The 23,499-nt window shown below is 45.5% G+C and overlaps 1 protein-coding gene across 9 annotated transcripts in view; it reads left to right on the top strand.

The window, feature by feature from the left end:
• Positions 1 to 23,499, top strand: part of CASK (calcium/calmodulin dependent serine protein kinase) — a 344,451-nt gene that overhangs the window by 316,103 nt on the left and 4,849 nt on the right. For all 9 annotated transcript variants that reach the window (XM_026513322.4, XM_044389369.3, XM_026513329.4 and 6 more), the window contains 5 exons: positions 47 to 243; positions 7,716 to 7,831; positions 14,685 to 14,765; positions 14,875 to 14,955; positions 17,285 to 17,487. In XM_026513322.4, coding sequence (XP_026369107.1) covers positions 47 to 243; positions 7,716 to 7,831; positions 14,685 to 14,765; positions 14,875 to 14,955; positions 17,285 to 17,487 — 678 coding nt within the window. The remainder of the gene's footprint in view (positions 1 to 46; positions 244 to 7,715; positions 7,832 to 14,684; positions 14,766 to 14,874; positions 14,956 to 17,284; positions 17,488 to 23,499) is intronic.

The following is a 23,499-nucleotide window of genomic DNA, read 5'->3' as shown; positions in this document are numbered from 1 at the left end:
TTTCATGTCACCGTGGCAGCCCTTCTCACAAACTCCTGTTTTATAGATCTATGTAAGAGCACAATTTGAATATGATCCAGCCAAGGATGACCTCATCCCCTGCAAAGAAGCTGGCATTCGTTTCAGAGTTGGTGACATTATCCAGATTATTAGTAAGGACGATCACAACTGGTGGCAGGGTAAACTGGAAAACTCCAAAAATGGAACTGCAGGTCTCATTCCTTCTCCTGAACTTCAGGAATGGTATGTTTTCCTTGGTCCGTTTTGTTTTACAATAAAAACAAAGCCCCGACCATCCTTTTGTCAACCTTCTATCGTTTTATTGTGTAAAACCCGTTTGCTCCGCTAGCCAAACAAAGTTCAGAATAGTCATCCAAGAATGCTAAATCCTCAGCATCTAGTAAGTCCCTGCTTAGAGTCAGGTCTTGGTTTTACGTAAAAGGAGAGGAAGGTCTAGAGGGAGGTTGAGTGGCTAGCCTCGGGTCGCAGGACGCGGTCACCTCCTCGTCCCTTAGCACAGTCCCCCACTCCCACATCTGCTTCAATCCTTTTAGAACTGCATTTTGTTTTGTTTTGTTTTAAAGATTTATTTAGAGATAGAGCGAGAGAGAGAGCACGAGCCGGGGGTGGGGGATAGGGAGAGGGAGAAGCAGACTCCCCACTGAGCAGGGAGCCTGCCCCCAGGCTCCATCCCAGGACGCTGGGATCAGGACCTGAGCTGAAGGCAGACACTTAACCGACTGAGCCACCCAGGCGCTCCTGTTTTGTTTATTTTAAAACAAACCCTCTCCTTGCCCCTCCTCATGCTCTCTCAGCACTCATTTCACCACCCCCCACCACCACCACCGGTGAAGAACTCAAAGGCCTCGTCAGGGTCATTCAGGGTATTTGAAGGTAAAATGGGTTTTGTTAGGAGAAAAAGGCAGCCAGAAGCTTCATTCTTTACCGCGCAGTCTTTAAAAACACCTATTTTGTTAGAAAGGTTAAGTGGTGAAAACAAGTCAAACACCATTTTTAACTGCAAGAAAAGGAGTCCCAGATTACTATATATTTTAGTAAAATCTGTTTCTACCATTGTTACTCTTCGCTTACTTGAACTGTGTTTTGAAAGATGCTGGTGATTTCGCCTTCATCAGTACTTGAGCATTATATGAGAAATCTAGGAAAGAGATGACTTTATATCTGAGTTCTGTTTCACACGACCAAAAATAGGAACCATTAGGCCTTGGGGCAGTCCATCCCCGAATACTTGAAGCCCAGAGGCACCGAGTCCACAGACGTTGATAATTGTTTTTTCACCAGTTAAAGGGATTTCTCGGTTAATTTCCTTTGCGTGATTGCCTCCGTCAGCTATCCCACGTTTCCAAGAATATCCGTACGTTTAGAATGTCGGAGCGGATAAGAACTTCAGATGCCATCATTTTCCACGGGGACTCGCAGGCCCCGCCGGAGGAAGTGGCAGGCAGCCTTCCATCTGGCCCTGCCTTGCAGTCCCATCTTCAAGGAACAGTTTAAGCATTAGCAGGACGGAAGTGATTTCTGAGTCACTTTCATGATGATGTTATTATGTCATTAGTGACATTTACATTTGACAAAATGTGTTCTAGCCGGCTGCCATATGAGCATTTTTTGAAAAGAACTGTGTGGATGCCAGACCTCTTCTCCCTAGTCAGATCATCTGTAGAAATCCTGTTTCATGGACACCTAGAACTCCTGAGTCCTCTAGAAGGATCCTGAGAAATGGCAGTGGGAGAAGCGGATTTGCTCCCTGTCTCCTGTAATGGTGGACTAGGTTATCTGAATCAGTCCTCCTGCTGGAAAAAAAAAATGGAAAGTGCTGCAGAAAATGTTTTTGAAAATGACCTTAAAAGCATTAAGTAGCCAAAAAGGCATCGGGCAACTCAGTGACAAATTTTTATATGAAAGCCATTAATCAGAGTGATAGAAAGTAGAGCACCGAATTGGCCCATTTGCCAAGAGGACACGTCTTTTACTGAAAACTTTCCTGCTGGAGAACTAAGGTTAAGACCTAAGGCCTGTACAAGCAGGGGGATCTGTTAGGAGACCCATCACCCATTGTCGGGACTGCAGAGGCTCTGCCCTCCTGTTAAGAGCAAGCAGAGGAGTGTTCACTTGCTGCCCTTCAACAGCTGGGGACTAGAGAGAAGACTGCCTTGTCACTGAGCAAAGCCAAAGACACGAATAAAACAAAGTTTCCCTGAAAAAAAATTGTGGCCGCTGGTCCACCTTGAATAGCTCTGTACCCAGATACACAGAGCCTGGGACAGCCAGGGACATTCCGGCCTTACACTTGATTTGAGGCCTCTCCTTTACTCATAGTAGTTGCCTATATCTGTTACGAAGAGAAAGTCTCTGAAGGAGAACACTTTATGCTAGGCCTCATCCTAGAGCCCTTCCTCACCCCCCACATAAACTTTTACCAGGGCAGTGACCAATGAGTCAAAAAAACCCCAAAAAGCCTACAGGCACAAAAGGAAACCAGACCTGCCTGACAGACCCAACAGAGACCCCTGCTGAAATGACAGAATGGCAGCAGAAACAAACCCAATCCCACTTGACGTATTGGAATTAGGAGGCAAGGTTTTTAAACAACTATGCGTATGTTTTAAAATCAATAATCTTGAAAAATATCTTCAGAGAACAGGGAAACTGTTAGTGGCATGGCAGATTTGAAGAAGAACCAGAAGGAACTGCCAAGAACAAAACACGCAGTAACCAAACCTCAGTGGCCACACACCGTATTAGGCGAAAATTTTTTTCAAGTTTTCACCAACAGCTGAACGGATGAACAAATGATGGCCTAGCCATGCAGTGGGGGCTATGAAGCAAGAAAAAGGAATGAACTATTGACACAGTCTGGATAAAACTCAAAATCATTATGCTGAGTTTCCAGGTGAAAAAAAAAAGAACATACTGTATGATTCTATTCATATGAAATTCCAGAAAACCAAAACTAATCTATCGTGACATCGGTTGCCTGGGGATCCAGAGGAGAGAGGGAAGAATGTATACGTGCAGCAGAACTGATGGAACCGTACGCTTCAAATATGTTCGGTTTATTATGAGAAAAACTCAGTGAAAGTGCAAAAACCGTAGAGGGGAAAAAGGGAATTCTGGCTGGGATGATGAGGAAGGGGCCCACTGGGCACCATGTGCCTTGGGGCCTGAGTCGGACATTGGAGGTAGAGGGAGGCATTCTCGGCGGTGAGAAAGAGCAGTGCTGCTGGTGGGTGGAAAGCTGAGTTGGTGTGTAGAATGTAGGTGGGCACGCGGTGTGGGTGAGAAAGATTTGAAACAATACTATCAGCCAGACCCAGAATCTTGGTTCATGGGTGTTTCTACCAAGTGACATTTTTCACAGCCTGGAGATGAGAAATCAATTGTTTGGGGACCCAGATGCCTTACCTTCTTTATCCTTGTTAGATTTCATCATGCTTGACAAGGCCCACCAGTCTATTTTGATATATTTTGAGTCCCTGAATGTGTCATCCCTCCCCTTGCCTACCAGACCCTCATCCAAGCAGCAATAAAAATGTTAAATGTGTGTTTGAAATTTCCCACTAGGTTGACCTAAATCCTGCCATGGTTTTCCTGCACTTACTGAGTTAAAAGAAATAGCACTCACTCCCTGAGTGGCTGGTGAAGACCCGTTTCATTCCTCTGTCATTGCATCACATAGCCACACCACAAATTTTTACTGGGAACTTTTTACTTTTATTCCTTTTGCTTAAAAACATTGGTTATAAGATACTCTATAGACTGTAATGTAAGCTTCATGGGGTCAGGATTTTGTCTCTTTTAACCTGTCAAAAATTCCTCGGTTTTGTTTATGCTTCCAAAGATCCTGTGCCTCACAGAAGCCATGGTTATGGCTACAGCACATATTGGCTTGTACTGGAAGAATCCCCAAAGCAAAGGCTTCATCAGCCTCCTCTGTGTGCCACTGACGTAATATGCAGGGATTGACTTGGACGCTGTTGCTGAGCATTCACAGCATTTCCCAGTAAATGTCCTTCTCCTAACCAAAAAAGAAAGGAATTAAAAACCCCTCAATGAACAAGAGAAAATAAGAGACATGGAGGACAGTCTTTTCAAGAAGAGAGAACATTTCCCAACGCATTTCATGATGCCAGCATTACCCTGACACCAAAATTGACAAAAGGCAATTCAAGAAAACTACAGATCAGGCTCCCTCATGAACCTAGATGTAAAAGTCCTCAGCAAAATATTAGCAAACTGAATCCAGCAATATATAATAAGGATAATACATCTTGACCCGGCAGAGTCTGTACTGGGAATGCACAGCTGGTTCAACATTTGAAACCAGTCAAGCCAATCCACTGCATTAACAGACTAAAGAAAATCCACATGGTCCTATCAGTAGATGCAGGAAAAGCACTTGGTAAAATTTAACATCCACTCATGATTAAAACCCTCACAAACTGTAATTGAAGGGAACTTCCTTAACCTGATTGAGAGCATCTACAATAAACCTACAGCAGACATTATCGGAAAGGGAAAAAATACTTCAGGTGGTACATTTCTGTGTGTAGAAATTCAAAGGGCTCTATGGGGCGCCTAGGTAGCTCAGTCGGTTAAGCATCTGCCTTTGGCTCAGGTCATGATCCCGGAGTCCCAGGATCGAGGCCCACATTGGGCTCCCTGCTCAGCAGGAGTCTGCTTCTCCCTCTCCTTCTGCCCTTCCCCCTGCTCCTCTCTCTCTCACTCACTCTCAAATAAGTAAATAAAATCTTTTTTAAAAAAAAAAAGTTCAAAGGAGTCTATAGATAAACCATTAGAATTAATATGAGAGGTCAGCAAGATGGTTGATATCAAATCAATATTTAAAAGTCAATTTCTATTTACCAGCAAAAAAAGAATATTTAAAAATAAGATTTATTTATTCATTTAAGAGAGAGCACACGTGCACAAGCAGTGGGAGAGGGAGAAGCAGACTCCCCACTGAGCAGCGAGCCCAACGTGGGGCTCCATCCCAGGACCCCGAGATCATGACCTGAGCCAAAATCACAAGTCGGACACACAACTGACCAAGCAACCCAGGTGCCCTGAGAAAATAAGAATTTCTTACATACCATACATAACACCACCTGCATCACCTTAATACTATAAAGTATTCTTGCAAAAAAAAATGAAAACTATATTTGATCAGACCTCTAAATCTAACTACCTATTTGGAGGAAATGCAAAAGACAGGGACTTACTGAAGACACCACAGGAATGAAATCAGAAAAATCCAGACTTGGGGGCGCCTGGGTGGCACAGCGGTTGGGCGTCTGCCTTCGGCTCAGGGCGTGATCCCGGCGTTCTGGGATCGAGCCCCACATCAGGCTCCTCCGCTGGGAGCCTGCTTCTCCCTCTCCCACTCCCCCGCTTGTGTTCCCTCTCTCGCTGGCTGTCTCTATCTCTATCGAATAAATAAATAAAATCTTTAAAAAGAAAAAGAAAAATCCAGACTTGTAAACTATTGGACAGCCAGCTTTTGCAACAAATAAATTGCAAGAAGGAAAAGGAGAGGGGGAAACAATAGATTTAAAAGGAATTTAAGAATATTTAAGAAGGGAATGATACAAACTTGGATTTGTTTCAGAATAATCTAGGGTAGATAGGTTGTAACTAGAACAAGCCAAGAGTTAATAAATGTTAAAGCTGGGTTGTAGGTATTTGGGGTTCATTACTCTCTTATATATGTTTGAAAATATAAAAATAACCTCTTTTTTTTTTAATCAACAAGCTAGGAGCAAATCTAACAAAGATGTTCAGGACACAGGAAAAATGATAACATTTATTGAGACATTAAAGAATACTTAAACAAATGGAGATATACTATATTCATGGACTGGAAGACTCAATGTTGTAAAGATGTCTATAACTCCCAGATTGATTCATAGATTCCATGCAGTCTTAATTGGTTTTTGAAATTGACAAGCTAATTTTAAAGTTTTCATGGAAATGCACAGAATCAGGAATAGCCAGGATGTTCTTCTAGAAGAATAAGGAGGGAGGCCTTGTTCCACCGGATACCAATACTTACTATAAAGCTGTAGTCGTTAAGATAATAAGATATGGGCATAGAGATATTCAACTAGACCAACTGAAGAGAATCCTGAAACACTCCCATACATAAATAGTCACCAGTGAGGAATGGATAGTTTTTTCCACAAGTCATGCTGGAACAATTCAGTTTCCATTAGGGGAAACAGACAAGAAAGAAATCGGGCCCCAGTTTCACATCATATACAGAAATTAGTTCCAGTGTATTAAAGGCCAAAATATGAAAGACAAACTATAAATCCCTGACAAAGTAATACTGAAGAATATCTTCAGGAACAAGGAAGGATTTCTTAACATATCAAAAATACTTTCCATAAAGGAAAAGATGGCTAAATTTGACTTAAGCTGAGTTATGTTCATCAAAAGATACTACAGGAAGAGTAAACAGGCAAACCACAAAATGGAAGAAGGTATTTGCCACACATATAACTCAGAGAGGTGTAATATCCAGACCACATAGAGAATCCCTGCAGATCAATGAGAAAAAGACAACTGGAAAGGAAAATGGCCAAAAACTTAGACACTTTACAGAAGAGGAAATCCAATAACCAATAAACCTACGAAAAGGTGCTCGATCTCATTAATAATCCACGAAATGCAAACTCACAGCACAGCCTGATTCCATGACTTGTCCACTGTGGTGGCTAAGATTAAAGACTGGTACTACCGAGCGTAAATCAGTAAAACCCCATTGGAAAATCACTTGTCATTCTGATGGTGATTTTGGATTCTCCTTATGTATGTCTCACTCGGGGACCCCTGGTTGGCCCACAAGCAAAATCATCAAGCAAAACCACCTGTGGCAATATCCTGAAAGGCAAATATTTGCTTAGATTAAACCTAAGGGGGGGTAACTTTTTAATAACATTTGTGCTGAATACTGTAATCACATAGGAGAAAATTAAAATGTTCTGATTGTAATTCTAACTGGATTTAATTAGTGGTTTTTTTTTCTTAGACTAGAATTGCCATGTAGTACTAGTACCATCTATTAAGCATCTACTGTGCCTGCGACTGTGCTGGGGGCATTATGTCCATTGTTTGGTTCTAATCCTTTACAACAGCCATGCAAGAGGCTAAGCAACTTGCCAGTAGAATGTCCTGGCCAAGCGCGTGGGCTCTGGTGCCAGACTGTCCTCACACTCCCTCCCACATAAACTGTGTGATTTGGGGCAAATTACTGAACCTCTCAGTCCTTTGATCCCCTCATCTGTAAAGTGGTGACGCGATTTCATGTGTTGTTAGAAAGGTTAAATGAGTTAATACGTGAACATTTGCTAGGAAAGCACCTAACACTAAGTTGACACAAGGTAACGAGTGACAGAGCCGGGAGTCCCCCGGAGCTGTCTGAACTCAGAATCCCACGCTCTGCCCATCTGTTTAGGTTGCTGGGCTGCATTCTCAGTTAGGAGGTGCCGCGGGAATGTGATGTCATTTTATTGTAAGCCTGTGTTTTTAAAACATCTCCGGGAAATTGTTGTGAAAACCAAAGAGCAAGCTTTATCTTGAAAAGTCTGTGAGGAGTATGTTCATGCGGGTTTGTAGCAAGTCTTCAAAGGAATGATTTTTGTCAGTGGACAAGTTTACAGGAGACTCTCTCTCTCTCTCTCTCTCTCTGCTAGGCGAGTCGCTTGCATCGCCATGGAGAAAACCAAACAGGAGCAGCAGGCCAGCTGTACTTGGTTTGGCAAGAAAAAGAAGCAGTACAAAGATAAATACTTGGCAAAGCACAATGCAGGTAGGGAAACGTACAAGTGTGCCTGAGGCCGAGTGAACACGGCAAAGACGGAGGTAGAGCTCGCATTTCAGTTCGGTCTTCCAAGTCCTCCAGCCCAAAATCCCACCCGCTGAGGTCTTCGTCCGCCTGCCAAACTTTAAAAGCCCCTGCGCGCAATCATGATGGTCATTTGCCAGCTGTTTGATAGAGCTCTACTTCCTAGGAAGAAAATGCTATTTGCAAATAGTCTTCCCTGGAACTAAAAGGACCCAGGACATTCAGTCCTCCCCTGAGAAATGACGGTGAGAGTTTGCGGAGTCACCGGGGTCCTTGCCTCCTTGCTGAGATTGGTCTTGAGCAAATATCCTCCCTCCTGGCTCCTCTCGGGCCCTCGGACACAGCCCTGGGGCACATTGCTAAGGGCAGGGGGCGCTCTTGACAGAGCTGTGCCACAAAGGGTCCGGTGAGCGGGTCGAGAGAGTACCGATGCTGTTGGATACTAACGGGCATTTGGTCGGTTCCTGTGACAAGTCATCTCCCCACCCCCGCCGCCCACCCAGTTATTTCCTTGCGCCTAAAATACCAAGAGCATGATCTTGGCCTTCCTTTCACGCTGTTGGTCTATATGAAAACTTGCGTTCAATGTAAGTCAAAATACTCGTTCGCTAAAAACTGAAATGAATGCCAAAAAAAGCATGATCCGTCCTTGCCGTAGAATTCCCAGAAGACTCACGGGATGTAAGTTAAGCTAAAGGAAATGCATGCTGATATACAGAGTGGGGTTTACTTATTTTCACTAACTTCTCAGTAGGACTCCTTTTTTATAAGGGACTTGTTCTGAGTAATGGCAAGCCCTGATACTGGCATTAGATTAGTTCCCAAGGTTTCAGAAATAACTCCAAAAGATCAAACATGTGGCCAAAAAAAAAAAAAATCAAATGAATACAGTCATGCGTACCCAGTTTGACAGTATAATGTTTCTGACAAATATGAAATGCACTTCTGTCTGTGGAATGTTATAACATGTCACTAGCATCCACCAGGGAAAATTATTTACAAACTCTGAATTGCTCATTTCTTAATTGGCAAGTAAAAGTACACATTTTGAAATACTGCATCCCCTGGAGTGAATGGGGTGGCCACAGGGGTTCATTTCAAATGGTTCAGTTAAATGAGTCATTCCCTTCGTGTTGGCCACACTCTACCCCATTTTTAATTCCAATAAAACATATCCTTTCTGATTCTTTACCACTACAGAGCACTAGTCTGATAATGGCTTTTTTTCGTTTTATAAAGGGAAAAAATATTTAAAGCAGATTAAACATAGTTTAGCGACTGTTAATTGTAAATGCTCAAGGAGTACTGCTTCTTGAAACCATCCACTGTACTGCCAGCAGAATGTCGTTTAACACAAGATGTCAGCGGTTACTGCCAAGTCATCTTCATTTCCATCAGCTGCTAACAGGCTCACAAGATGTGTTGACATTTTATATATGTATGTACATACATACATATATAAAACCTTATTTTTTATAATTGTAAATGATGTCTAGATATAGCTGGCATTATAATTTGAACCTAGAAAGAAAAGAAACTTGATGGCTGATTAAGGTTGTTAATCCATCACTAGCTTTATTCTCTAATGGAGGGCATGTAGACATAAGTATTCAACATGCCAATATTCTTTAATTCAGCTGTGAGGGAAAATAAGCCAGTGGATTGGAAAACTAGAATCTCTCCATTCTGACAAACTGTTGACTCGTTCACTCAAGAATTTTGTCATACAATCTGGTGGCCGATGTTTTCCACAGTTCACTTTTTCCATTCTTCCATCACGGCCATGGCCGATCTTCCACTGGCCCTGCCCAACTCCATCACAGGCGGTGCTCGGTGGTCCTGCAAACGCACTTGTAAGCTTAACGGGCATCCGGAGTGCAGCAGGGTCTGGAATTAGCACCGTTGAGTGGCCGCGCGGCCTGGGCAAATCCCTTGGCTCCTGTGGGCCTCGAAATGAGGGAATTGGGTTAGTCAGTGAAGCATATCCTCTCTAATTGTTAAACTCAGGGCATCTCAGCTTCTTTCCTCACCGGGCCTGACAAATGGTAGCATTTAATGAAGCCAGGCACTCATTTACTGCCCCTCATCTCAGGCTTGAGTTCTGGCAGACGCTGCCTATCCAGTTCAAAGTGTATCGCCCTTGATGAGAAAAGGCAGGAGGCTCATAGGGGTGGAATAGAATTGCTTTTTTCTCTATCATCTTTGCACATTCCGCCCCCTATGCAAAACCACGAACCCACCTTAAATTCTTGTAAATTTATAACGTGGCGGGGGGAGCCCCACCACCACCACTGTTTTGTTATCTTCAGCATTTTCCTAAGCAATGGTCTTCTGGGCCTCTGAGCCTTCCCCATCATGCTTACGGTCCCTTCTGTTAGTATTCGTCCCTGCATGTGGGACCCTCCTTTCACACCTGTTGATGCAAAGTCTCAATGTCTTATAAGGCCCTTGTGGAGCCACTCCAGTTTCCTTGTAGACCTTGTGTCTAGGCGTATTTGTGATGGTCTAGTCCGAATGTCCCTGCTGGGATCCCTTGCCCACCCCCCACCCCAAATCAAGCCTCATGAGCTCTCCTATTGGTGTTTCTGCTCAGGGGAAGATGTCCAGCTTTTTTCTTGGACTTTCTGAAGCATGCTGCCTGGCAAGGCCTGTCACCGTGTCTTCGGGCTCCTTCCCCTTCACCGACCAACCCTTCCATTTTGTTCACGGCAAAGTCCGGAGGGACCATTTACTTAGTGGTCACCTTTACTTGACAAGAGACGAAATTGTCAGGAAAGGGAAGTCGGGTATTTTATCAGCTGTTCTGCTTTGAGCCGTGATGAAAGGCCATCCGAATATGTGGCGTGGCCTATATAAGGAACTGATGTGAAAGAAACAAAACTACCAAACTCCGTCAGTATGGCGGATGCTTTGAGAACTTCCAAACATCGTATTCTTTAATGCCAAGAACTAGCCAAATGGGCTCATGGGCCATAAATCAAACTGTGTTTCTGAAGGATTTTTCTGGCTTTTTCAGAAGTTGATTGTCAAATATAGCAGGTGGGAGGGCGGGAATCTTCTCATAGTCCTCAGTGAATCCAAATAAGGGCCGTATGTCTCATTTCCTGCTTCAGATCTTTGAGAATTCAGCATATATTGATGGCAAGATCCAAACCTTCTCATCAAATTCTGAAGTTGTTTATGTTTGTAGTAAAACTGAAAGATGGGAACTTCATCAATGTCTAGAACTGATGGGAACGATGATACTAGAATTGTTCCCATTTCTGTCACCAGGACATTCCACATATCTAGCTAAAGCAGGATTCTGTTCAAACTGTGTCACCTACATCTCACATCATAAAATGGCAGTCTGTTAGCTGGATGTGACCGATAAATTAGTTTTGCTTTCCCCATACATGGTATATGAAAGAATTGTAACCAGATATCACTTTTGAAAATCGGACATTTAACATAAAAATCTGGGTTTCTGCCTTGCCTTGAAAGAAAAGAGAAATGTGGCGACACTAGGCCCCCTTTCTACCGTAGCGCCGCTGGGTTGTCAGTGTCCCTTCCGGCTGGACACTTGTTCCCCAGGACCCAGCGTCCTTCCGCTGCATTCTTGCACCCAGTCCACGCACCCAAACACATTCGCTGTCCAGCCGCTGCCCGGACCCGAGTTACCAGTGCATGAGGCCTTTTCTGATGGGAGGTTTTTACAGTATTTAAATATACTTAGAGTTCCAAATGAGGCAAGGAATCGACGCTAAAGGCTTATTTATGGAAAAGACTCAACTAGAAAATACTTACCTAAACACATAAAAGTGTCATGAATATTGAGTAGCTTACCAGGAAATCAGGATAATATGAGCAAACTATGCCAGACAGTATTTCTGAAGCCTTGGGAATAGATTTGATTATGGTGTGTGTAGTGGTTACAGCAAATACATTTTCTGCAACGCGTAGGAGATGTTTAGCCACATAAATCTGATGCAAAAAGCATTGTCAGGCTGCTGGAACTATACTCTTGAGGCATTGAGATTCCTCAGCCCTAGGACTTCCAAAATCAGTTTCAAGATCAAGTTACTAACATAAACTTGAGGGGAAGAAACAGTCTTCATTAACTCATTTTTTTTTTAACTATTTGTTAGAGCCCTGAGCGGTGGTATTTCAATAGCCCGAGATAGTCCATTTACATACGTACACATGAACCCAGAAGGTGTCCACAGTACCATTCATAGGCGTGCTTAAATGATGCTTAATACCACAAATTAGTAGTTGGTTTTTAAAAAACTATTACTTTTTTCTCTTCAATACAGAGAACTCTTAAGACAACAAAGAGTGGTCCATCATCTCACTGCCCTGTTGGCTTTTTTTTTTTTTAATAAAAGTAATAGACACCTTTGATTTGAAATTGCAAACAATACAGAAAGGTACAAACTGAAAAGCAAAAGGCTTCCACACCTACACTCCCTGAGGAAGGTGTCTCGTAACTATTCCCAGACCAGATTTCCATGCATATTGCTAGTAAATCAAAACCCACTGGCTTTTATATAAGGATATTGTTGGATTTTTATTAAAATGAGTTTGTTTCTTAATGTGATTTATTTGCCTCGTGTTTAGAATATTGCATGGTAAAGTTTCTTTTGTGCATATTATACTTTTATTTTACTAATATATTAAAAGCCATATTTCAATGACCCCTGTACATTTTTCATGCTGTCTTACTCCCAATGGCCTCTGTGCATGTAAGTAACCTGTTGAGTGACTATGCCTCTTTGTTTTTGATGGTTTCCTTTCATTCAGTCCTCTAAAAAAAAAAAATCCGCAAACAACACAAAACTTTTAAAAGTTCAGCCTTTAAGTGTTCTCCTTCTATTCCTTGTATGTCTTATTTTTAAATATTCTGTTTTATTGTTTCTCGATCCTATGACCATGTGCTGATTTCATTTAGACCAGAGTAACCTCTTCATGCTACTCATTTATGGTTAAGATATCAATGTGTAACATACCTGTTCATTTGTCTGTGGTGTCGACTGTTGATATCTAACTCATTCTTAATGTGTGTTTTTAAAAAAAACCGACCAGTCGTAAGTGGGTAGGATGCCATTCCGAAAGCTTGTGCCATCGTCATCTTGCTCTTTTGTGAGATGCTTGATTATTTTTCTATATTAGAATAGATCCGCTGGTCGATGCACCTCTTTCATAAGCATCCTTTTTCTCGACGGAAACCTCGCTCAGAGGGCAGTGGGTATAAAAAGCGATGCCGTAAGCACTCCTGCTTTTCTTTCTGCAACTCTGACACTCTGTAATCACTTCAGCATGACCAGCCACCTCGAGCACGCACAGAACCTCGTGTTCGTTTTGATTTGGGGAGTCTACCATTCTAAACACAGAAAGCATTCCTTAGTTTTTAGCTGTTGCTAGAGAACTAAAGACACTGAGTCAACCTTTCTGGAATCAAGCTATCAAAAGGAAACAAAGGCACGGATACCCATTAACATGCACTAACCCTTACTTTAACACATTGTATTTCTTTTTTTTTCATAGTCTGGGAATGATACTTTTGTTCATTTGTTTCTGATCTGTTGCACTCGAGAGTATCCTATTTTGCATTTTAAGGTTCTTTGCTACTGGGAGGATCACAAATGTTAAGGACTGAGCTGAGAGCCAAAAAACATTTGGCCGTTTTGTTTCTGGGAGGAGAAGCTTCTCTCAGCGATTGACTGAAGCATCCCAGAACCCCTTATGGCACCGTGGAATCAATCATACCGAATTTATTTCAACACCGCTGAAATCTAGAGCTTTATTGAGTCTTCTTTAAAAAAGATATTTCAGTGTGTGCCTGGCAACATTGGGGTATTACCACGTGGAAAACTATTACAGGAAACATTGACTTGTGATTTTAGCCTTCTTGTGAGAATTTTCACATGGACTACCTTGAACTTCAACAGGAATGGTCATCCTCTCGGGAAGGTTTTTTGTAACGGTTTTGTTAAGAGGCAGGTTTCCAAAAACTATTTTTGAAAGCATTTCTTCTCAGTCTGTAATGATCAGAGAACTCCCCTTTTGCAAAGGTTTCCGAGCTCAGACTCTGCTTCATGCTTCTTTCCGTTCTGTCCATCCTGACTTACCGCACACGGGCTGACAAAGTTCGGGGCCTGGGGAAGCATGTTCCCCTACTTAAGATACCCAGGACTTTCCATCAAATGGATAGCTGGGTTACAGTAAAACTTGCGGGATGCTCATTTCAAAAGCTTGTGAAATCACTGTTACAGAACTTGACTTTGAAAGAATCTAGCATGCTACCTTCAGCAACTCTGTTGAAAGAAAGAACCATGAAGTTAAAGACCAGCTGTCCATGCATCTCTCATCCATCCCTAGAGATAATCTAGTGGCCTCTTTCTTAGTTAACTTTAGTTACATTCATGCTATATTCATGTGGGTCACTGTCTGCAGATTTTTTCTTTTTAGTATTGCTGATTTCTTAGAATTGCAAAAATATGAACAGCATGTGGTTTTGAATGACTTCGTATGACTTGTTGGATACCGCATGACAAGATATGCAGTATCTTTTAGAATTTGGACTTTTATGCATGTGCTCAAAATAATCTTTGGATGCCCCTGTTTCTAAAGTGCATTTTCATGGGCTTAAAAATGAAATTTTCTCCCAAAAGGTTATAGGACTAAAATTACACGTAAGGTACGGACATAAGTTGGACTCCTATTTTTTGAAGACATGGTTTTACTATAACTTTAGTTCTGCCAGTAAAATTATGATTGACGTACATGAAAAACTCCTTCTATAAATTTACCTCTCTTCTAACTCTTTGCATTTTAGTGTTTGATCAATTAGATCTTGTTACATATGAAGAAGTAGTAAAACTGCCAGCATTCAAAAGGAAAACACTAGTCTTATTAGGTAAGTTTGATTGTACAAGTGGAGTGGCTTTCTTGGTCTCATCTTCAAAACATTCTGCAAGTCTTATTAACAATTGTCAATTTCACCTTCTTTTTAAAAAACAACACAGGTGCGCATGGTGTTGGGAGAAGACACATAAAAAACACCCTCATCACAAAGCACCCAGACCGGTTTGCATACCCTATTCCACGTAAGCAATGTCTCCCTCTCTTTTAAGTGTATTTTTTCTGGTACTTTTTTAATATTGTCATTGACATACTGTTTTCCATCACTTAAGTAATTGCTCATTATGGGAAATTTGGAAGATCCAAAGTCAAAGCAGAAACTGAGTTAACAATAATCCCAACCCTACCCCCCCCAGTAATGGCCCTATAAAACATTCTGTTGTAGACTCCCCCAGGCTTCTCTCAATGCAAATGTAGGTTGTATGTGATTTGTTGGGTTGTTTTTTTTGTTTTTTGTTTTTTTTAACAAAATTGGGCTCATCCATCCTGTTTGTAACCTGATTTTCCCAGCAGAATGGCATAAACATGACTCAGGTGAATTATTTTTCAGAAGAATGGATCTGAATGATGGGATAGTTTTCTTGGATAGAACAATGTTCTCCTTAAATGTTCCCAAGTTAATTGACTTTCATCCCTTTGAAAACCCAGTGTGTTATCAGTTTATTATAAAGAATTTTAAATCTGTAACATTTTTATTCCCTTATTTTCTCTGTCTTACCCTTAACTTCTTGCCCTCTGTTTCCTCAACTATAAGATGAAGAAAGTCCAGAAATGTACAGAGAGTCTGAGATCAGCCTTCCAGCTATTACTTATCCAGTGCCTTCCAGAATCCGCGTCAACACCACTTGTGGGTTTCTCTATTCCCCAGAGAGCTGTGAGGCTTCATAAGACGACATGCTCCCTCCAGGGCCCTGTCTGATTTACACAAAAAAAGGAAATTCATCAGATACCATTTCAGTTGGTCCCTCTGAGATTTTCTTAGGAAAACACTTTCAACTGTTCTTTTACTTCTTATGTCTAGATCTTGAGTACAGCATGCTTACCTAACATTTAGTTTCTTCTTGATCACATGACAATTGAACCTCCCTGTTATTAAATGGCCAATTAGCTAGCTTGGTTTTGAAGCATACCATTGCCAACCTCGGTCATGAAGTCCCTCTCTCAGATACTGGACCCCGGATGTGTATAGAGCATATGTTTACCTACCGAGATGACTAAGGATAGTACAGCGTCAATGCATGATACCACTTCAGCTTCTCGTGTGCCTGGAGAAAGAGTTCTTTAAAACCGGCACATGTGGGTGCCCGTGAGCACCTGTAAGTTCTAACGGTCTAGCTGGGGCAGGAGGGCGGGGGAGGTCCCCATGGGTTTGGATCCATGCACACAGCGAAGAGGAGCAGTAATTTGTCCTTGCTCAAGGAAGTTAGTCGAAAGAAAGGGAGGGGGAAGGAGAGGGAGGAAGAAAGGAAAGAAAAAAGAGGAGAGGAGAGAGAAGGAAACAGAGGTGGGAGTAAGGAAGATTTAAACCAGTGTTCCTGGCTTGTCTAGAAAACCATTTTCTCAACAGTGGTTTGCAAACACTGGTCCTGTCAGTATCCCCCAGAACTAAGACTTACTTGCCGATATTTTAGGGTAATACCCTTAGGTCAGGGGTCAGCAAACCTTTTCTGTAAAGCACTATATAGTAAATATTTGAGGCTTGGACGGCCATCTGGTCTCTGTCACAGTCTGTCAGTGTCGCATGAAAGCAGCCATAGACGGCATGTAAACAGGCATGGCTGTTTTCCAATAAAACTTTATTTAAGAAAACAGGCCCTATTTGGCTCGCAGACTTAGTTTGCCAATTCATGGTGTAGGTCTTAACTAACTACTGTGGCCACATCTGGCCAAGGTCATTGTGTTCTCAATGTAGTACACCTTTTGCTGTATTCTAACAATCTCCTTTAGGAAGCTGCCGTAGACCAACACTATCCAATAGAACTTAGAGAACTTTCTCTGATAGTGGGAGTTTTCACTGCACTGTCCACTACAGCAGCCAGTAACCACACCGAACCCTTGAAATGTGGCTAGTGAGACTGAGGAACTGACATTTTCATTTTATTTAATTTTACTTTGTTTAACCATATGTGGTTTTCCATTTTTTTCTTAATACTTTTTTCCTTCTGCTTAAGACCTAACTGCGTTAAGGCGTACAGTAAGTTCTGTTCATCTTGGGTCATTCAGTGTCTTTCTCCCGTGGTGACCCACGAAGGAGATGAACTAAATCTCATCTAAACACCAGAAGATTCACCAAACTAAACAACTAACCAGCTACCGTGGTCTGATGTCACACAGATAAATATAGTGTCGAGAATTTAGTTCTACAAAGCTACTGGGGGTGGGAACAGGGCACGAGACACATACCAAAGAAGCCTCCGCTTATAAGAAGAGATGGGGCTTGGGTAGGTCCTTCGGGAGAGTCAGCTCATGAGCTCCACCTTTTGAGCCTTTCAGGATACGTGACTTTCTTTGCAGATACAACCAGGCCTCCAAAGAAAGATGAAGAAAATGGAAAGAATTACTACTTTGTATCTCATGACCAAATGATGCAAGACATCTCTAATAACGAGTACCTGGAGTACGGCAGCCACGAGGACGCGATGTACGGGACGAAACTGGAGACCATCCGGAAGATCCACGAGCAGGGGCTGATTGCAATCCTGGACGTGGAGCCTCAGGTAACGCGCGACCGCTCGCCGCCCCGTCGGCCGGCCTGCTCAGCCTGGGTTCTGAACTCCAATCTGCCCTCAGGACGGCAGGGCGGTATCCGCAGGGCAGGCGTCGCGGGCTAACGGCCTCGAATGCGAACGGACTGCTCACGGGGCTCGGCGCATACGCCGGGTAGTTCGGCGGCAACAGCGTGCTCTTCCGAGAGTCCTTATACTCAGAAGCCCAGTGAGAGTCCCTGACTCGGTCCGTGCCGACCGGAAATCCGCCAGTAACTCGACCTCAGGATGAGACTGGCACTCGGTTATCACAAAGCCCCCTTTTCCCCTCTCGGTACGGCTCACACCGGCCCATCAGAGCCTCTGCCGGCATCTCATGTGAGTCAGCAGCAGGGATCGGATCCCGGGGCCTGGGGCCGGTCGGAAACACGGCACCGGCTGGAGGAAGGCAAGCCTGAGTGAGCCCAGGCCGTGCCAGATGGAGCAGGGATGGAGACCCACGGTGGTTCTCGGCCTCCACTGTCCCTTTACTGAGGATGGTGCCTGGGCCCGGGCTGAAACTGGGAGGGATATGGAGAGCTTAGAGGACTCCGAGCCAGACCCAGGAATGACTGGATGATCTGTAGGGAAGGCCTAAGCTCGAAGCAATGGGAATTATTCAACTCAAAAAGGAGAAAGCCACACTTCAAACACGTAAGAAAGGCCTTGAATCAAAAATGCTGAAGAGCTGGGGCACTGGGGGTGGGGGGAGCGTCAGTCAGCAGAGCATTCAACTCTTGATCTCAGTGTCGTGAGTTCGAGCCCCACGTTGGGCATAGAGAGGACTTTAAAAAAAAAAAGCCGACAAGCTATTTTTTAATCTCCGAGGACAAACAGAGCAGAAGGGGGACTTAAAGCCCAGTAGGAAGGATGTTGTAGACACCGGGGCGAGTTACAGGAGAGGCTCGCAGGTGCTGCTGTGACTCCTGGGCCTGCCATTTCTAAGACCTGTCTGTGCCCCACATCCCTCTCCCTTACAGATAGAATCACCTGCCCGGATGGCAGACCAGCTCCCCTCAAGCAGGCCCATTTCGCCAGGCTTCCCTGGCTGCCCCAATCCCTGTTCAAGGGCCACCATATGAAACTTGGTCCCCTAGCCCTCCCCAAAGGGAGGACAGAAGCTGGGTCAGCCGGGTCCGTGTGACCTGAGGCCTGACAGCTCAGTCACTAGGCTCCAAGATCCTACCGTCGTGGCCAGTGCGCGCCCCCCCCCCCCCGTTTCCATCTCATGGCACCTGTTAGGGTTCTTGAACTTGGAATCTGGCTGGTTAAGGGGTGGGGGAGGAAAGCAACAGTGCAGTGAATGCCATCCAGTTTACTTAGCAGTTAACGTGGACCTGTAGAGAAGTAAATAGATGACGTGTCACCTAGTGTGGTTTTTGTTCAACTCCGAATCCCTCCTTACTAGGGATTGGAAAAATCTTCTGGCCAAGGATGGCTAGAGGCAGAGTCTCAATCCTGGGCGTGGTCTTCGCCATCCTCTCCTTGGGTTCCACACTGGTCTTCACCTGAACGTCATTTTCTGCTGGTAGTAATGTGTCGAGCAGTATGCTGGCTGCAGGGCCCCTCACCGCCCCTCCGCATTACCCAGGTGCGCTTTTGAGGGCTTTCTGCCCTCCCTGCTGCCGCCACTATCCTCCTGGCGCCCAGCTCTCCCCACGCCCTTGCCCAGGCACACATCGCTCTGCACTGCCAAGCAGGACACACTGCACGGCCTTATCAGGACAGCCCCAGCGGTCACTTTGACGAGTGGCACTGGGCACCAGAGCACCCCTCACCCCAGGCTGGGCACTTTCCCTGCTCTCCTGACTGCTGGCTGAGCTCCCGGCATTCCTCTCTCCCGCTTTCCTATGTCCACCCCTCAGACCTGTGATCTTCAGGGCCCCCCACCGCCAAGGGTGGCAACAGGGATCGCCCGGGTCCTGCTCCTCCCGTTGGTCTGGTCGACCACGCTGGCCCCGTCTAGACTCAAGCCCGGTCCCACTCCCACGGGGTCCACACCTGCTGGCCTTTGCCCTCAGGCTGCCCTGCCTTTAGCCCCTCTCTCCCCGGGCTGAGCAAGGCCGGCGCCCTGCCTGCGGGAGGCCCGGCTCCAGGGCACTCCGTCTCCTCGCCCTTTCCCACCCCAGCCCGTCTGATTCCCGCCCCCCAACTATATCTCGCGGACAGCTTGATTCAACCAGCTTGTATGGAATACTTACCCTATTGCAAGGGTCATGTCAGGAGGTAAGAATACAAATGGGCAGCTGGTGAGGATGAAATTCATCCCTCAGTGTACATCAGCAGCTCCCTAAGGGGAGAAGTGCCACGTGGCATTCTCAAGCCCACTCCCATCTGCCTCTGCCGAGCTGTGCTCCGTAGAGAGACCACCCAACACTGGTGTTTGGCTCACTGAGTTTGGGTCTATTATTTCGTGCTATCTTAGCTTATTTTAGACCGGTTAGGCCTCATTGAACACATGTCTAATACTACCTGTTAAGGTGCTGTGGCCCAACTCTAAACCTAGAGGGCTGCAATAAAGAAGATTAAGCTGGAAGCAAATTCGTAACCTAGCCTCTTTTAAAATGAGAACAGGATGTGTTCCTACCGTACTGTGTATTTTGCAAGCATCAGTGCTCTTTCCCGACTCTTCGGAACCCTGAGACAGAGGTGTTGACTTTCGTAGACGAAGAACCAAGGGGTAAGGTAACTGTGACTCGACCAAGGTTTTACAGCCAACTGAGAGCGAGGTCTGAACTTGGACCGTTGGTCTGGGCTTTCATACAGTCGGCCCCGGCCTCCTTTCACTGTTCCATCCTGGAAGAGGTGACCCTGGGAATTCTTAAGCTCGTCCACCTTGTATGTAGTCTTAAGATTTAAATCTTCTTTTAGAAAAATCGCTAAGGCAGTCAAACCCAAGGAAGAACTATAGAACTTCTTTCTCATGGGAATAAAGCCGCGGCTCTGGAAGTAATCTGTGAATAGCCGCAGGCTGTCGCCAGAGTTTACCGTGGTGGTTTTCCATTTCAGATCTTAATTTTATTCTGGTTTATCCATTTGCTGCTTTAAAAGTTCACAGTAGCAGAATATTTGTGGCTTTGCTCTTGCCCACAGAGGGAAAGGTCGGCCGCAAGGGGTGGTCGGGGTAGCTGCAGTCTTGCTTGGAAGCTACACTTTGAAACAAGAGCCAGGTTCTGAGCTGGGGGTTGTTTCGTGCAAGCTGATCTCTGGGGTCACTGTGCTCTTCCTTAAACCCTGACAGTTCCGCACCACATGGCTCAGACACGCCTTTGTGTACTGTTTCAGTTTGCAAAGCAGACCCATCTTCGAGATACCTGCCTTGTAGGTATTTGGTCAAACCTGTTTTCGTTCCTCACGGGTGGTAACCAGCGCCGTTCAGGAGCGATGAAATCAGTTTGTCTCTGCAGAAGAGAACTAAAGACTTAAAATGTTAAACTAATGGTGCTTTGGCTGTTTGAATCCATCTTTTCAGCAATCTTTCTAGAGTCCCCCTTCTCTCTAGGATTCAGAGAACCATCCTTCCCTATAAATACTGAAAAATTTGTGTCTCGTCTTCAGTCAGAAAGGAAGAGGGTTTAGAGACCTCTTGAAGTCCCCCGTTAACAGCCTGAGGGAAGGGAATCCTTGTGAAGCAACTCCAGTTGCTGTCCCTGGGGTGACCCTGAGCCTCGGGCAAGCCGAGACTGCACAGAAGCCCCCCCGGAGACCCATAAGTGGAGCAGAGTATGGGGACAGAGTCCTTCAAGAACCACGGAGGAAATGTGTGTTGACTCTGCCGAAGATCTGAGGGCTACTAGACAAGAAAATCTCAGTCCTTAGTTGAGGGGTCTTTTCATTTTTGAAAACAGAGAAAAAAGAAAAGAACATAGGCTAGAAATCAAAAATCAAAGCCCTGAAAAGGCTCCCGTGGCTCCTGTGATGGGCATGCGGGTTGGCGCTGACCTTCCCGGCAAGCAGGACAGAGGGGGGGGCGGGTCCTGGATCACGTAATTCCCCTCTCCTCGAAGTACGCCAGTTCTTCCCTTGGAATTAACTGCTAAGGGAATAGAACCGGTTCTTGGACACGAGGCAGGGGGACGAGCACAGTCTTCGGTGACCGCTGTGTGCAGTAAGTGCGGAATGACCTTCTGGATGGATAAAGGCGAAGGGCCTGCGTGCGGCGCAGAGAAGGGGAGCGTGTTTTCTGGTTTTGCTCTGCAATACCAGGTTAGGACTTAAGATATTCAAAGAATAGGGCGGCTGGCAGGCTGGGGACACTGAGCAGAGAGAAGACCATTTCACGCCTGGGCTGTCATCCTCCACTTCCCCCATGGGTTCCATTCAGCATCGAGGCCGTGTGGCCTTCCCATCTGGCCCTCGGGTAGTCAGGGACAGAAGCAAGGGTAGGAACCGTGCGCTGGAAAATCTTCCCAGCCTAGTTGTCCAGAGGCTGGCTGTGGGTGGATGAGGAAACCTTCTGTCTCCACTGACCCTGCAGCCTCCTGATTAATGAGCACAGAAAAGATGGGGGGGGCCAAAATAATATTGACAAAAGGGTTTCTAAAGGAAGATTGCCCGTTAAGCTCAAGTGAGCTGTAGATGCACTTTTCCATGACGTTCGTTCCTTGCTAAAGTCTTCAGTCACAAAAGGGTTGGCAAAGAAACTGCCAATTACCTCTGTCAAAAATGAGCATAGGCAGTCTTGAAGAGCTTTCTCAGAGGGGGGTGTGACGTTCACACCTGAAGCCCTGTGATAAGAACAGGTGACACGACATGCCAGGTTCCCTTAACCCGCCAAGGAGCTCCTGTGTCTGAGATTCAGAAAGCTAATCCCAGTGCACGCGAAGCTTGCGCTGAACCTTTGTCATCCAGGCACTCTCTCCTGAGCCCGTATGTTCAGGGGCCAGAGGCTCCCTTCAGCCACCAAGCACAGTGCCCTCCGGTCGAACATTTTCTGCCAATCATACGTGCCGCTTCGACATTTTCATTTCAGCATAAAGAGCGTTTAGCGAGGTGCCGTGTAGGGCACGAGGGAGACGACCAAACGAGACCCAGCCCCTGGCCTCAAGCGTCCGGGCGCTTGCACGTGTGGCACGGCAGGTACCCTGGGGACACCCGGGAGGGGCGCTGGACCTGGCTCGGAGCTCACAAAGGACTGAGACAAAAGAACACCGGTGCCAAGTGCCTAAGGCTCACTCAGGCTAGCCAAAGGGAGGAGGGGGACAGAGGGTCCAGGCAGAGGGAGTAGTAAGAAAAAAGCTGGAAAACCAGAGAGAGCGTGGCCCTTTCTGGAACTGGAAGTCATTCAGTAAGGCCAGTCCGCAGAGGGGAAGGGGCAGAGAGGAGCTGATGAGGTAAGCACGGGCCAGCGCAGGAGGGAGGGAGCCGGCACTTATGCTAACGAGTGGACATTTAATCCGCAGGCCAAGAGGGAGCCGCGGACGGGTTTAGAGCAGAGCAGCAATACAGGGGGATTTGCCTCGCCAAAAGATCGGTCATTCTAGCAGCAAGCTTTAGTACAGAGGCAGAGCGATCATTCTAATTGCTACCACAGTAAACCAGGCAAAAGAGGGAGGAAGAGGAATAGGGCAAAGCAAACGATGGAAAAGCCACCTAGAAAGCAAACTGTGCAGATAACAGACACGTTAGGTGCTCATGTGAAGGACAGCAAGGTGTTACCCCTTGGTGCAGACAAATCAGTGACACGTCGCTCCCTCGTGAAGCGTGCGCCTGCGGATGCTGGGGTTTTGTTCTATGGAGGGGAGTCCATGTCCTCATGGGGAGAGCTGACGAGTAACCCCGTACCAGAATCCAGTCCTCGGGCGTGGCGCCAGCTTGGCGATGTGTCTGTGTGGCCCGGGAGCTCGCGCTGCTCCAGGTGATTATGCAGGGAAGGTGACCGAACCTGCCTCAGAGCTCCCCCTCCCTCTGTCGAACGCAGGGCCCCTCCTGGGGGCCTCCCAGCTACCTGGGGCCACAGAGCTGCTAGAGGGGCTCCGGCCTCCA

This window comes from Ursus arctos, chromosome X, assembly GCF_023065955.2.
Source record: "Ursus arctos isolate Adak ecotype North America chromosome X, UrsArc2.0, whole genome shotgun sequence".
NCBI lineage: Eukaryota > Metazoa > Chordata > Mammalia > Carnivora > Ursidae > Ursus > Ursus arctos.
This window is presented reverse-complemented; position numbering and strand designations above follow the sequence as displayed.